Source organism: Patiria miniata, unplaced genomic scaffold (assembly GCF_015706575.1).
Source record: "Patiria miniata isolate m_02_andy unplaced genomic scaffold, ASM1570657v1 HiC_scaffold_3, whole genome shotgun sequence".
In the NCBI taxonomy this organism is placed as follows: Eukaryota; Metazoa; Echinodermata; class Asteroidea; order Valvatida; family Asterinidae; genus Patiria; species Patiria miniata.
The window spans coordinates 11,338,179-11,353,812 of record NW_024037069.1 but is presented as its reverse complement, the minus strand read 5'-3'; the positions used below and the strand labels follow the sequence as shown (position 1 = coordinate 11,353,812).

The following is a 15,634-nucleotide window of genomic DNA, read 5'->3' as shown; positions in this document are numbered from 1 at the left end:
GGCTCCTGGTGTGCTGACATTTTCAAGAAAACTTGTATTTTTCCAACGCTGGTCGGCCGACCAGCGTTGGACAAAACTGGCTAATTTTCAAAAACTGCTCCTAATTTTTCATATTTAGTTATTCCGCATTTTCTTTGCAATTGATTACACACTTGTGAACGGGTACAAGCCTGCCAGACATGTTCTCTGACCTTACAATCCCCCAAAGTCTACAACTTGCTCATTTCAACTTAAGTGGGGTCAGGGAACCAGACTACAAGAACATGATTGGTTTTCTTAGTTTTTCCATCATCTACAGTCCCAAAACGTGAAACAAGTCGGTGTAACAATATTTGCTATAACATACTTATCCTCCAAATCCATTTATTTCTGAATATTGCAGCAAAAGCAAATGTTGTACATTCCCTTTAAGTAACCTACCAAATTTTCATCCTAAAGCTTACTTGGATTAAAGATCGTACTGGTACTAAACACCCCGTGAAATTATTCCATCTGGCTTGCTGTCATGTAGAAGAAATCAGGAAATGTAGGCGACCTCCAACGATCAGTCAATGGACTGATTTTGGGAATAAAATGTGTTGATGAAATAGTGTTTTGTGATCAGAGGGTTGTGCGTGGTTTTTCAGAGTTTTCTCGACAAGTGTAATATCCACTGAGCCGAGAGTTCAACAGGTTAGATTTTTTAACGTTCTTCTTCAGATTTTGAGTGGTGGTATTATTGGAAATAAACAAAATGCATGAAAAGCAAAGGAACCTATATGCTGTTTGTATTGTGTTATGTGGGGTTGTAAGGATTTATTACTGAATACTGAACGCATCGGAATATTGTTGGTTTTTTTATGGCAGATTGAAATAATAGCAGTTGTCATATTAGACAAGGTATGTTCCAAATGAAGACAGTCTGGTCCCAACATACAGCAGTATGGCAATGAAATGTGAAACTGTTTGAATCAAAAATACAATAAAATTAGCCAAGTTGCACCAAACATTTTTTTTATCAGTATGTATACCGTGTATTTATTTCATTTCAATTGAATGTATACAGGGCTCTATAGAAAAATTCAAATCATGATAAAAAAATATTTCCCAACATAAGTTCATCAAACAGTAGAACTGTAAAGCCATTATCAGATCGTAGGATTTCAAAACATGTTCTTTTGCTTAACACAGCTAAATTTAAGCATGGGTGAAAAACATGGAATTGTGACCGTGGGAGGGGTGGGGTGATCCAAACTACCTGTAGGCTATTAACATAGCAAATCAATTTTTGTCGGTAATAACTTGCCAAAAGCTAATACAATAAATACCATTTTTTAGTTTTCAAAGACTACACCTTTAAGTGGCTATACCAAAGTAGTAGATTTGCTATTTGAAAACCTGTCCATCCACTCCAAGGCTAATACATGTATAGGACAAACACCTGGACCTATATCTTTGTCCCAAATAGACTTGGAGGCTTACAATATTGTTGTGAGATTTTCCATTCATTTCTTACAATACCCCAAACCATTCCTCTCAGACTCCATGGCTTTATATTATGAGCCTGCCATGTGCAGTCCTGTACAATGAAAACACTCAAAAAGCCACCGTGGTGATATTACCAATAAACGGGCTACTTCTAACGGTATTTTGGATTGAATCAAAGCATTTACAGAGATGATACAAATTCTTCTGTTTGGGCAAATTTGCAAAAATTCATACAAAAGTCCTGTGCATATGCTGTGATAATATTAAGGAAAGGCATATGGTTAGGAAAGTATTAAATTATCCAATAACATTATGTATTAACTGTTAACATGTAAAACTAAAGATACAGCGAAAAAAAATCAACCCTTTCCCAAAATTTCAAGAGCAGTAAACATTTAACTCAAAATAACTATTACCCGACATACACTTACGTATGTATTATAATATAAAGAATTATATAAAAAAAATAGTCAGTCTCTGGTCAGCAAGCACGTTGATTTGATCATGCGTGTCAATGTTTTGTTTTTGATTTTTTTCAAATTTTCCGCGGTAGCTACAACAGCGCCCTCTATTGCCGCACCGCCTCAAATTTTCGTGGGCAGCTCGACTCCAAATGATGGAGGGCACCAAGGCAAATGATGGAGGACACCAAGGTATATGAGGACACAAAAAAGCAAAACAGTACCAACCTTGTCTGCACATTTCAAGCTTAGGGAAAAAAAACCCCAGCATCGCTGCATTAATTCTGGAACTTTGGTCTGACCAGAGACCAACTAATTTTTAATTGCCTTACTTCTTTCAATTTTTTAACTTGCTAGATTAAAACTGCAAAAATATATATTTTTTGCAAATCATTTACAAAGACCTTGATCCATTCTAATATAAATCAATTCAGTGCCAAAAGCATTGATTTGATAATTGTACGTTCCCACTCACAGTTTGAACAAGGAATGATTCTGCCTCACACCAATTAAATCATGCTAATGATTATTAAATCCTTCCCTACCTTCTCCACAATGAGCTGAAAATTGTCTTCAAACAAAAATGGAAGGAGATTCAATATTGAAAACCAAATACCAAATTCTCCTTTTCACTCAGCTACAGCTTCTCTATACTTCAGTACAGACTAATCCAAGAAACGCTATCAATTCTATCATGAAGGCCCCCTTCAATGGCGTAAGCATTGTGCTAGCTATTGTTCAGATTATCCGTCACGGAACAGTTGCTTTGTGCAATAGCGCGTACAATGGATTCTCCATTGATGGGGGCCTCACGGTGATCACATGCCTGGATTTGTCTATACGCGCAATCAATTTTAACATTTAAGTAAATCCAAGTGACTCATAGATTAAGTAAGGAATATCTGCACACACAAGCAACTGTATTTTGTGACAACCATTGTCAAATTATGTTGACATGAACTAATTTACCAATGCCCAAATGTACATGTACGATGAGTTAAAAAAATCGACCATTCATGAATAGTCATATGAAGTGTAACTGCTCAATGTAATTGTAAATTTGATGTCTCTCAACTAAAACTTTAACTAAACCATCAATTTTATCTTTGAGCAGGTACAAATAGGTTCAGATCATATGACGTCATTTTACCATGTGACCATCCGTGATTGGCCAACATTGCAGTAGGCAAGCGTTTGGTTAGCCACCACGTGCATTGTAAACTAGACAGTAGGGCTTTTTTTCACATAAATCACCGTGAATTCTGTGTAAAATGGCATAATGGTCACTTCCTGCCGTGTACGGTTGTCATAATCGTGACGACCAGCAAACGGTGTTGGCAGCACGTTTTTCTCACAGTTTTTGCCATCAATCACAGCATTGAAGGCCTGCCTACTACCTACTGCACACGGTGCTATACGATCTTTGCCTACTACAATGGCGACGCTGACTTTCCGGTACCTGGATGTAGGCCGGGTCACGCAGGTCAGTAAGGGAGCCCCATAGGCATCAAGAACTATAAAACCCAACAATATCTTGGAAGCCAAAATGTTGACAATTTTTTAAAAAACCCACCAAATTGGAATATTTGAATCAAATTAATAGGCCAATGATAACATTTGATGACAAGTTCTTAAAACAATCAAACTGGATCATGGACTGAGGGAGATTGTGGACAATGGAATTCTTTCAACATTCAACCCATGATTGGTGCAGAGGTCATAAAGTAATCACAAGTCATCACAGAGTCATCAAAAATAAATCCAGTCTCAAGTCCAGTGACAAAGTATTCAAATGAAATATGGCAAAAACACTTTTTGTCATTTGTCAACCCCTTGTTGACCGACTGACTGACTTGGAACCGTTTAGTGACTGGTTTGTTACTAACTTGTTGTTGACTTGTGATTGACTTGTGACTGCCTTCTAACTAAACTAGTGATGGAGTTGTGACCACTGATCTCTATACAAAGACTGGATAGCGTACAGAGAACTGTAGAAAGCCATTTGAAGCCACATTGGAGAGACCGGTTGGTGTTCTATAAAGGACAAGTTGACGTCTTAGGCAGCTGTGATTCAATTTTGTAACATCATGGTTCACCTGGTTTACAGTTTTTCAGGTTCACAGTTTTCAAGTATCGTGGTTCACTTTTTGAAAGCTGCAGTCAACTTTTTGCGATGTTTGGAAATCAACACAGACTCTTGTCCATTTTTAGAACATCATAATACGCGTATATGAACAAAATGCGTGTCAAATCTTGATACAACGCGTGTTGTATGTAAGCGTAGAACGTTCGTATATCGGCGGCCATTCTTGGAAGACTGGGGCGAACTGGTCAAAAAGCGAAAGTAAGTAATGTACGGCATATGGGCATATGCAATTCAGTCTCTATATAGAGATCAGTGGTTGTGACAGGCTTGCGATTGACTCAATAGCAACTCTGGGTTAAGTTGCCGCTACTCTCTTTCCATCAAGAAGGTTCGTTGTAACTGATTCAATAAATTGTTTTCCAAATACTTGCAAATGTTATAAAAGGCCTTCAATCTTGAAGGAATTTTTTTTTTTTACTGGTCGTCATCTTTTAACAACCGCCGTTGTCCACGCTTGCCTGATGGACCCTTTGGCTTGGCAAATGCCGGCCGGTGCAGGTTACGGACAGGGTGGACTTCATCCATCAGGAAGGATTCTGTCAAGACGTCTCCGGAGTTGATTTCGATCTGTGAGGATGGGACCGACAGTTACTGTTAACAGAGTCTATTAAGCCTAAATATCTCCCAGTCAGATATAGAGTCTGAAAACAAAAAGTGCATTGTTGTCCTTACGACCCCTGATATGGGGTCACAAGGACAATAACTACAGGGCTTAGAAGCCAATACAATTCAGAAGCTCTGAGGGCGCTGCCTATCCTGACACACATACTTGTATACTATGAGATCAGGCTCCAGTCTATCTAGTACATGGAGAAAGCAATTTTGGAAAAGAAATTGACTGGAAAAATTCCATCTTATAATAGAAATTGACTGGAGCAGGATTTAAACCTGCGACCTCCGGACTGCCCTTCTGGTGCCACACCAACTGAGCTATCCAAGTACATGAACAATAAGTAAATATTAGAGAGTGAATATACGGGTCATCAGACAGTTTTTGACTGTATACCATATTTGTCAAAAGAAAAATGGATGCTGTCAATCAAGTTTTGTGCTATCCACTCCGTTTACAAGTACCCCCTCACCGGCAAAGAAAGTACAGTTGGGGGTGACCGACCGACGCCATCTTGCCTGATTGCAATTCATTTGACGCGAAGCACGGCCACTGCGTGTACATAGTACAAATCCCCTGGTGTACGTGCGTCACACACAAGGAACGGTGCGTGTCAACTAGTGAAATGTCCCGCCCATGGGACGTTGTTGCTAGGTAAAAGGGCGCCCTCTTTCGTAGGCACACGGAGCCCATAAGTTCATTAACAGAAAAAAAACCCTTTTAGTAACAATGGCAGGCTTAACATAATTTGATAAAATGAATGTTTGTGTGCTCACCCTTTTGACACATTGAATATCAAACTCCTCTGCTAACTGCCCCATGAGCGGTCCGAGGCAACTCGTGTACAGCATACGCGCCTTGACGGGACATTTATAGCCGGGCATTGAATATATAAACACTGCAAGAACAAAGAAAGAGATCTGCATGTAAGAGCAACACACAGTAGGAGGTTGAGCACTAACCAGGGTTAACACTTTATGAATAAAACATTTCCTGATATTTCCCCGAGAAATTTCCAAAATTCCATGAGAAATATTTCGACTGTAAGGAGGTTGCTGGAAAGTCAAGAGGTGGTTGCAGCAAATCAACTAAGATACTGATAATACACAGGCAACTTGTTAAAAAGTGATGGCCTCCTTTCTCCCCTAATAGCCATCCTTTCAGTCAGTCAATGGACACAACTTGGATACACGGCACAAGACGCACATACGCCAAACTGGCGAAAACCTTTCCATCCTGGGTCACTGTCAAATTGCTTGAGTTTCCACTGATTTTTTTTTTTTCAGTGACTGGAAAAAAGTGTAACTGAATTTCAATGTTTCCCCTGATTTCCAGAATGGCTGGGCCGGAGACCCTGCCAATGCTATCCCAACCGTAACACTTTTTTGAAGTTTTCTCAGTATTTTGAACGGAGCCCACACAAGCTCAAGTCACATATGTGACCCACTCCACAAAAAGTGTATTAAGTCACGATGTGCATTATCGTGTAATGGCCCGCTCAATGTTGAGAGGGTGAAAATTTCGTCAAAATGTGATTTTCATGTTTTGTCATGAATGACATCTTTAATACCTACAGTTTCAGGGTTCATTCACCAAAATGTTGATTTTGATAAATAAAGTGAGAAAAAATGACAATTTTGAGTGGTCATCATGCCCAAATCTACAACAGAGCCAGCTATTTCAAAGCCTGTTTTCTCAGTTGTGTAATTCGAACTCCAAGGAAGTAATTAATATGCAAATACATCATATCCCCAGAACGGGAGGGGGTATGGAGCTCTAGTACATACCAAATGAAAGCTTATATTGTGGGCTTTCCAACCATAACTCAATTTCCGTTATTTACGGGCAAACTGTCGTGCTCATTTGGGAGGTACCCTATAAAAAGGAATTTTTGAACTGAATTGCTAATTTTCAAGTATGATCTCAGTTATCAGCTATCCTATGAGAAATCAAATGAAAAAAAAATGGATCACGGAAAGTTAGAGATTAAAGGGAATGTACAACATTTGCTTTTGCTGCAATTTTCAGAAATGGATTTGGAGGATTAGTATGTTATAGCAAATATTGTTAAACTGACTTGTTTCACGTTTTGGGCTTGTAGATGCTGGAAAAACCAAGAAAACCAATCATGTTCTTGTAGTCTGGTTTCTTGACCCCACTTAAGATGAAACAGAGAAATGTTGTAGACTTTAGGGAATTGTAAGGTCAGAGAATCAGTCTGGCACGCTTGTACCCTTTCACAGGTGTGTAATCAATTGCAAAGATAATGCAGAACAACTGTTATGAAAACTTCGGAGCGGTTTTTGAAAAAAGCCAGCTTTCTCCAACGCTGGTCGGCTGACCAGCGTTGGAAAAATACAAATTTTCTTAAAAATGTCAGCACACCAGGAGCCACGATTTTACAGGGTGCTGTAGAATGTCATTCCCTAACAATCAAGTAAGGTATTTCGTGATAATTTGATCACCTCGTTTTTTGATGTTTGCAAATGTTGTATCTTCCCTTTAAACCTGCTAAGAACTAAACCATTGTAGTAGGCCTTAATACATGTACATCTCAATCTTTGCCCGTTTAGCACAGTGTGCAGTAATTTCTTTTTTCAGTACGAAAATACAAACTTTTCTTGAACAGTTCACAAGCAGGAATAAATCCATTAAATAGACGTTGCAGGCCTGGCCCAATTCTCCCAAAGGAGATACGGAATTAAGTCAAGTAAGTCAAGACGTTGCAGGTTAACATGGATATTATGATTCAAAATACCTGGACTTTCTTGATAATCGCCCTCGTGTGTGTGCTTGAAAGTAAACACATGATAGCCGGCTTTCTCCGATGAAATCTTCCCAGGGAGTGCGTTGGTACCAATACTGTCTGCGTCATCTAAAAGGATTTCTTCATTGGTAGTATCCACACACTGTTGAGAGGATCAGACAAAATACGTTTTCTGTAATCAAAACTTCTCAGAATGAATTCTTCTGTAAAAGCAGTACTTCTCCCACAGATTCTGTCTCTTTGGTTGAGAGATTGTAAAATAGTGTTTTAAAAATTTTACTTCTAAACCGTGGTATATAGGTACTTAAATTATAGTTACTGCGAGGCTTTGGCTAGCCTGCTTCGCAGGGGAAGCAGCTTCACTTTGTGTGTGATCGTCCTGCTTCGCTGGCGATCAATTCGTGGAGTGGCAATCAACTCGTGAACAACTCTCAAACAACTCGTGAACACACACACATACACTTTTGGCACTATAGTATAGCGGTGATTCAATGACAATACCAGGGAAGTCCTCTGGTATTACATAATTCTTTGGGGCAAGTATTTTGTTACAAGGATGTTTGCAGAGACAGACCTTTGATTTCAATTACTGGAACAAGAGAAAGGGGTAATAGAAGAAGAGAATGTGTTTTATTTATTTAATTATTTATTTATTTAATTCCTATTTTGACTGGGTAGCCCATTAAGTGCAATCCACTGGTCTCCCATGGGGCCCAGTCAAGAGAAGACAATGCGAAGAAAAGGAGGAACTGAAAATCCAATCCTCATTTTGGCACAAGCTGTAATCAAACCCGGGTCACAGACGAGGAAGGCGAGGTAAGTATTGTTACGCCAACCTGAACTGTTTGCATAAGTATCCCATCAATGATTCCAAGGAGAAAGCATGAGTGTGTATTGCTGACGACAACCGACGGTCATGCAAGGATTCCACAGGTTTGTGCACATTCCCAATTAAAGTTGTTGTGCATACTCATTTTTGCCCAGGCAGGAATCAAACCCAGGTCTCAGAGGAAGAAGGCGAGGTACACATGTAAGTACTCATGCCCATTGCCAAGGGGGGGGGGGGGGGGGGGGGGGCCTGGTGGGGCCGGGCCCCCCTTGGTGAGCAAATGGCCCCCCAAAGGCAAAAGCCATACACATGTATTTTGTATTTTTTATCTCTACCCCGTGCCACTCACCAGCCTGGCATTCGTGTAGTCCCTGTTCTTCAAGCCCAGCAGCTTATCTTTAGCCTCGGGAACATGATCCCTCGACCCCTCTACCCCTCTACTTGTCTTCTCTACCCCACGTCACTCACCAGCCTGACGTACGTGTAGTCCCCGTTCTTCAAACCCAGCAGCTTATCTTTAGCCTCGCTGCGTATTGGGAATGCGATCCCACCCAGGTGGCTCTGCTTGGTGCTGCTGCCGATGTCCGTGGGCCCTTCCTCCTCTCTCATCAGTCTCTGTTCCTCCTCGCTGGCGGTCAAGGGCGCCGGGGCTTCCTCATGCTCCCGGTGACGCATGTAACCATCGAACGTCATCTCTGTCTGGAATAGAAATGCCAGAATTGTTTTGGTCTTTTAATGTAGAACGCCATGGTCTGGTGGTTATGGTGTCTTGACTCACGCATGATGGTGCGTGGGTTCGAATCCTGCCAGGAACATGGTGTTTGTGCCCTTGGGCAAGACACTTAACTACAATTGCCTCTCTCCACCCAGGAGTATAAATGGGTACCCGTAAGGCTCGAAGACCGATTGAGCGCTGATAACGGCTGCCGCATGGTCTCATGGCCTGATGAACGGGGGAATAATTGTAAAGCACTTTGAGATTATTGATACGATGGAAAGCGCTATATAAGCACTACGATTATTATTAAAAAGAGAGCAAACAGTCTGTTAGCCTTTTTACAGGGAATGCTGAAATGAGAAGTGAGAGAATATGTAGCAATGCATTAACCCTCCTACGGTTTTAACAGTCACAGACAGTCAAAAATTCCACCCACTTCCCCTGCCTTGCCTTTTACACAGGCTAGTCATTAACAGTCAGATCATATTTTCAGCAAGTACTCTGACTAGTCAAATTCAGTCAACAGACAAAAGCAGTAAATTGGTGGCACAACCGTCTTATCAATCATCTTCAGTCAAAGCACAGGTGTATCAAGTTACATAGACAGTCACAGCCAGTCAATCCTGCTTTATGTAGGCTGGCAGCTCTTAACTGTTGAAAACAGTCACTTGATTGATTTTGACTGAAAGGACTACTTGGCACAGAATGCATGTTTACGGATGAGGGTTGAAGGATTCACGGGACACTTTGTAATAATGAATGGGAATTTCACAGAGTACAGAAATGTCCCACAGTGTACTGCAATGCAAATATTCACTGTTAATTTCCGACCTGTAAGAGTCGGGGAGCAAAGCTTCAGATGTCTGCTTATATCTCATTCCAATGTCCTGCAATCAGGCAACACAATCTTCTAGACTAGAAACTTAGGATTTGGGATAAACAATTCTTATGTTAACTATTTACATTTGTGAACTTGACTTTTAGAAAATGTTTCTGGAAATTGTAACATCTTTGATTCTTCACACACAAAAATGGAAAATCTCACCCTAGCCTAGATAAATGTTATTGTACATTATTTGATGTGGAGCTAGATAAATTGGAAGAAGCCTATAATTTTTTTCCCCAAAGAAAACTTCAACATTTGGCTTGATATAGAAAGCAGAAGATCGCGGCCAAATACCTGTCAGAGCACCTTAACGATAACATTTGATTTCTACTCACCTTTGATGTTGCAAGTAATTCATCCTTGATCTGACTGGTACCAAATATTGTCTTGACTGTCGTGTTGGTCGCAGCATATACCATTTTGTGTTTCACCTAGTCAGGATGGTGTAATGGGAACATACCAACATTTGAATACAGGTTTCATGAATTATGTTACATAGGTGGGCGCGGACATCCGGCAATTTTTTACATTGCATTATCTAGCTCCAGACCTATCATCTTAAAACTCAATGGTTCTGGAGTCTGGAGTGCTGAATGGTAACACATAGCAACTGATGAAATCTGGTGTGCAAATGAATAGATGTTTTCATCGGATGACGTCAGCCTGCCCCCGAGTATTAGAAATACCAATGACATAAAAAAAGTTCTAAAGTGATCATCCAGCAAGTCCAGAAAACAAATTCAGGACGAGATTTTATTCTGAAACCACTTTTTATCAGTGTTGAAGTTGAGTCTGTCACAAGTCAGGTCATAAGGTAAATTGCAAATCCGTTCACAAGTCCAGTCACAAGTAACAGGGGATTAACAATAACAAAGCAATACATGTGTCAGAGTTCATTTGAATTGCTTTTGACTTGACTTGAGGCTGGAGAACTTGTGATGGACTTGTGATGGACTTGTGATGGACTCGACTACAACAATTTGTAATATTTATCTTTTTCTTTACCCCTTTTTGGTGGTGAGTGTATGGGAAATGTGGGTGGGTCTGAGATGGGCAGAGGGGGGGGGGATACCCATAAGTGAAAAAGTCAAGTTTTTTTGGTTACCTGTGCATGGTCCGGAGAGAACCGCATGAAAATCCACTTGTAGTGATTTTGTGCGTCCTTTTCGTCGAGACGGTAGAATAAATAGCAAGGGTCCTTGTCTCCCAGCAATGGCAGTATCATGCCATAATGTGTCATGGTACATCAAGGAAATATCAATGTGCAGACAAATTCAACTCAACTTAACATTTCATCCCTTCTTCCTGAAAAAGACAGCATACCAGGTGCCGTTATTTCACAGCATGCTTGAGACTGTTATTCACTTACAGTCCAGCAAGGTTTTTCATAACAATTCATTGGGGTTTTTTTGGGGTCATGTCTGCAAGTGTTGTAAACAAGTGTTGTTTAACTCTCAGAATGAATAAAGAGAATGGACAAAAGTGTGACTGACACCTGCAACCACTAGAATATAGGTGTTCTGTCAACTGAGCTTTATTGAGCGTTGTAGACTAGTTGCCAGTTTTTAATTCTGTCTGTGTTTTTATCTTGTTCAAATCAAAGGATATCTTCTTCCCATGTTCCAGATGCTTCACAGTGGTCCTTTGGAACCAATTTTTCAATCCCTGGAAAGATAAAGGAAAAGTAAGTCAAATTACACAACCCAACTAAATCATCACTCTTAAATATCTTCACTTTTTTCCTCCAATTTTTGAGATCTAGACATGCAATGAGGTAGGAAAATTATATCTAGCATGGCACAAATTGTACAATGTATTAACTCTCCTTTTGTTTGATCAGTCACAGACAGTCAAAAATTCAATCCTGTTCCCCTACCATGCCTTTTACACAGGCTAGTCACTAATGATGTGCATCGGGTCTCACTAATGATGTGCATCGGGTCGGGTTGACCAGGCCAAACCCACCCGAAACATTAGAGATATCCGAATCCCAACCGAAACCAAAAAAAAAGGGGGGAAAAACGATTACCTTGCTTGGACAAAGTGATCACTTTTTTGTGCCTGCCCTTACCCACGTGGCATGAATTCTTTTGCAAAACCATTGTCTCTCTCTGTCATACTCAGTTGGTTGATCGAGAGTAACTCCGCTTATTGAACAAACGCATGGTATCATCACGCGGTATCATGAAAACTGTTACAATGTACATGTATCTATTTCACTGTCAGTGCCATCCGACCGTGGAAAAATTAATACCGTGGGAACTTGATAGTGCGCTCGGTGGCCACACCACACTAGGGCTGCGGTCACAGTGACTGTCAATAATATTGCATCACCTAAATTTCACAACTATTTCGGTTTAGTTCGTTTTTTTCAAAAGATGGCTCAACTGACCCGACCTGAAAATGAAAATGCAAAACCGAAACCGACCCGACCCGACTAAAAAGATGGACAAACCGACCCGACCCGAAGTCGGTTTCAGGTCGGGTCAGTTTCGGGTCGGGTTTGCACATCATTACTAGTCACCAACATCATCATCATCATCATCTAGCAGTCGCAACCGAGATCCCATTCACAACGCCATGCCGGGTGTCTTAATCCCTCTTTTAATGTGTGGAAGGTTTAATTTTCAATTTCATATTGCGTGTCTCTGGCAATCACGTCTATGTAGTCCTCTATTACTTATTAGGGTACGGAAGTCTCCAAAATATTACATCAGATATGACCTGGTCCTTCAGCACGATAGCAGTAGCCAGCAAAGCGCACTCTACATTGAGTAATGCCAACAGTCAGATCATATTTCTTGAAGGCACTGTGACTAGTCCATTTCAGTCAACAGACAAAAGCAGGTAACTGGTAGGCACAGCTGGCTTATCAATCCCCTACAGTCAAAGCATAGCTATATCAGGTTAGTACATAACAATCACAGCCAGTCAATATTGCTTTTTGAAGGCAGGGAGCACTTAAAAACAGTCACTTAATTTATTTTGACTGCTGGGCCGGCCTTGTTGAAATTGCCAGCCAGAGAAGGGGGGAATATGCTTAGAGTCTGGAAAACCAACACACACAAAATTGCAACTATTCGTAAGTTGCACAAGGTAGATCGAAAGTTCTTATGCGTGCAGGAAAGATTTGCAGCAAAACACAGGTCACCAACGGAAGAGCTGTATGATGCTTTCTTGTTGGAGGTTTGTGGAACTTGACAATGATGATGTGCTGCAGTTTAGACAAAAATGACAGGTGTACGCACTTGCCCACCTAGGGATGCCGGTACTCACCCAAATCGATGCAGACTTTGATCAATCTGTAGTTGTTATTCGCATTCTTAGCATTTGCAAAAGCGTCCTTCAGTTCGTCAGAAGCTGCAAACAAAACATCAATGAAAATCACGGTTTGAGATCTTCAGAATACAAAATGGTCACATAATTATCAGTTTATTAATCTATTTATGTGATTTAAATTATTTTTAGGTATCGCCCAGAAAAAAAAGAGGAGTGGCCTAGTGGTTGAGGTTCGTGACTCATGATCAGAGGGTCAGGGGTTCGAATCCAGCTGCTGGTCACATGTTGTGTCCTTGGGCATGCCACTTCACCCCACTTGCCTCCCTCCACCCAGGAGTACAAATTGGTACTGGCATTAGTTGGGGATTAACCTGCGATGGACTGGCATCCCAACCAGGGGAATAGAAATACTCTCAGTCATTTCATGCTATAGAAACTGGAGATAAACGCTAGCCTGATGGGCCATATTGGCTCTTGACAGACTACCAAGCACAAACAGGAGACATGGAAAGGGGGAAGGAAAGGGAGATTTACCAAAATTATAATGATTTATCTATGAGTTATGTGCAAGTTCAGTCACATTAGGCCAAAAAAAAAATAGTTCTGCTTCCGGTTTCCCTACCTACCCTATTCTGACAGTCCCTACCGTGAGAAAATACCCCGAGAAAAATCACCCAAAACCATACATTTTTTACCATTTACTCTTGACTACACGCAGACTCCTCCATATGATTGTACACACAAAAAAAATTGGCCAAAAAAATTCCCTACCTACCTACCTACCCTATTTTGAATACCATGTAATTGGAAGCAGAACTATTTCTTTGTTTTGGCCATAGTAGGAATCAGACACAAGCAACTTTTTGCTAAATTGGCAATCTCTTCACTGTGACATATAAACTTGACTTTTCACAATAACTGAAAGGTTGTATGTAGGTCTTCCTGCCCTCTGTGGCATAAAGCATTCTATTTTCAAGGTTTAAAAAATTGTTCAAATTTAAAGGAAACATAACGTTGATAAAAAAACTGCAGATAAAAACCTGATCATCCTTTCTGAAATATACATTACAAACCAAATGTTCTGATGTGAACTTCAGTGAAGCATTCAAGCTATGGAAAAGCGAGTATCTATGTAAGTTAACTCATGTTATTGCATTAAAGGGACACTAGGTCCTGGAACAGCCGAATTGGGCTCAAACGCGCTTTGAACGAGATAATGTTTTTCGGAAAGAACATTTAACATCCACACAACTATCCTTTAAAAACTGGGCGTTTTTGTGTTATTCCTGTATTATGCGTGCAAAAATGAACTTTGAGGTCCACTTTTGCGACCCCACAAATTCGAGCTGTTTGGATGCTAGTTGTGATTTCATTTGTAAAGTGCTCGCCTTTTGCGGACGTTGAAGAAACCACATTTTTTTGCGTTGGTGATTGGTCACCGCTGTTCCCGAGACACACACCGTGTATATCGTACACTGTATGAGAACAACACAAAAACGTATTTGTACTCCGTCTTTTCCGATGTAAACAACCAGGGATTTTTCCTCTTTTCTCGGGAACACTTAGACATTAGGTTGGTTTCCTTTCAACCACGTTTGAAATAGGATAGGTCAACCATCCAAAACATGAAATTTTCGGGGATTTCAGGACCTAGTGCCCCTATATAAGGATATAATGTTATTACTACAGTAGACCCTGTAACTGGGGAAGCTAGAACTCCTTTTTTTTAATGTTGTGTTTGGTCGGTCGTTCTAGAAAGACCGACCAAAGTCAAGATTTTGGTGCTAGAACTCATTTTTAGAATTTTGTCATAATAGCTAGTATAGTAGAAGTAGTAGTATGACCATGGAGATATAAGACCAAACAAAGTCAAAGTTCGAATAAAGGAGTTCTAGCGTAGCGTCCCACTTACTGGGTCTAATGCAGGGACACATCACCAAAAGAAAAACTTTGCTTTATGTATAATCAAATTTACTGAATATATCTTGTGTCCAGTACTACAAAAATAATCGGTAAATCAAACAAACAACACTACATTGTACAAATTTAGCTTGCAGAAAATACAATTAATTTAATCTGACAATTATATTATAAAACTTAAAAGCACATTAACTGAACAAAAAATCATGCTGAAAGTTTAAATAGATCACTGTTAAAAAGTTAAGTTATTTCCTGCTTTAAAGTTAAAGCATACATGTACAAGCAGACAAGCATTACACAGAAGAGTATTAAAGAAGTTACCTTTTATTCCTGTTTGATGAGACATTTTGATTGTGGCTTCTTGTTGCAAGTTGCTGAAGTGTTCTCCGCACGATCGAGTGGAAGCTGCGCTCCGTCCTTCACTCACAACAAATATCTGGTACAATTTACGACAAGAAAGCAGCGCCGCTGTCAACTAATAATTAGATCCAATTACTTTTCAAATATGGGCGGAGTTGGAAGCAGCAGATTATTTTCCTTTCAGTTTGTCA

General features: G+C 40.2%; 1 protein-coding gene across 1 annotated transcript; it reads right to left on the bottom strand.

Annotated features, from left to right (window-relative positions):
- Positions 1-2,051: 2,051 nt before the first annotated feature.
- Positions 2,052-15,513, bottom strand: LOC119736385 (twinfilin-1-like). The gene is made up of 9 exons (XM_038210401.1): positions 15,405-15,513; positions 13,161-13,244; positions 11,493-11,549; positions 10,990-11,117; positions 10,220-10,315; positions 8,749-8,979; positions 7,443-7,593; positions 5,461-5,582; positions 2,052-4,641 (listed from the first exon to the last, which is right to left on the bottom strand). Exons 1-9 carry the CDS (start codon positions 15,427-15,429, stop codon positions 4,489-4,491), a joined length of 1,047 nt encoding a protein of 348 aa, XP_038066329.1. The 5' UTR covers positions 15,430-15,513; the 3' UTR covers positions 2,052-4,488.
- Positions 15,514-15,634: the final 121 nt, after the last annotated feature.

Excerpts from the sequence above, each read along its gene's own strand:
- LOC119736385 (XM_038210401.1), bottom strand. The coding sequence starts at position 15,429 with ATGTCTCATCAAACAGGAATAAAAG. Across the intron at positions 11,118-11,492 it reads ATCTGGAACATGGGAAGAAG|ATTATGGCATGATACTGCCA; the intron begins ATATCCTTTGAT and ends GTACCATGACAC. Across the intron at positions 5,583-7,442 it reads CGATTATCAAGAAAGTCCAG|TGTTTATATATTCAATGCCC; the intron begins GTATTTTGAATC and ends TTGTTCTTGCAG.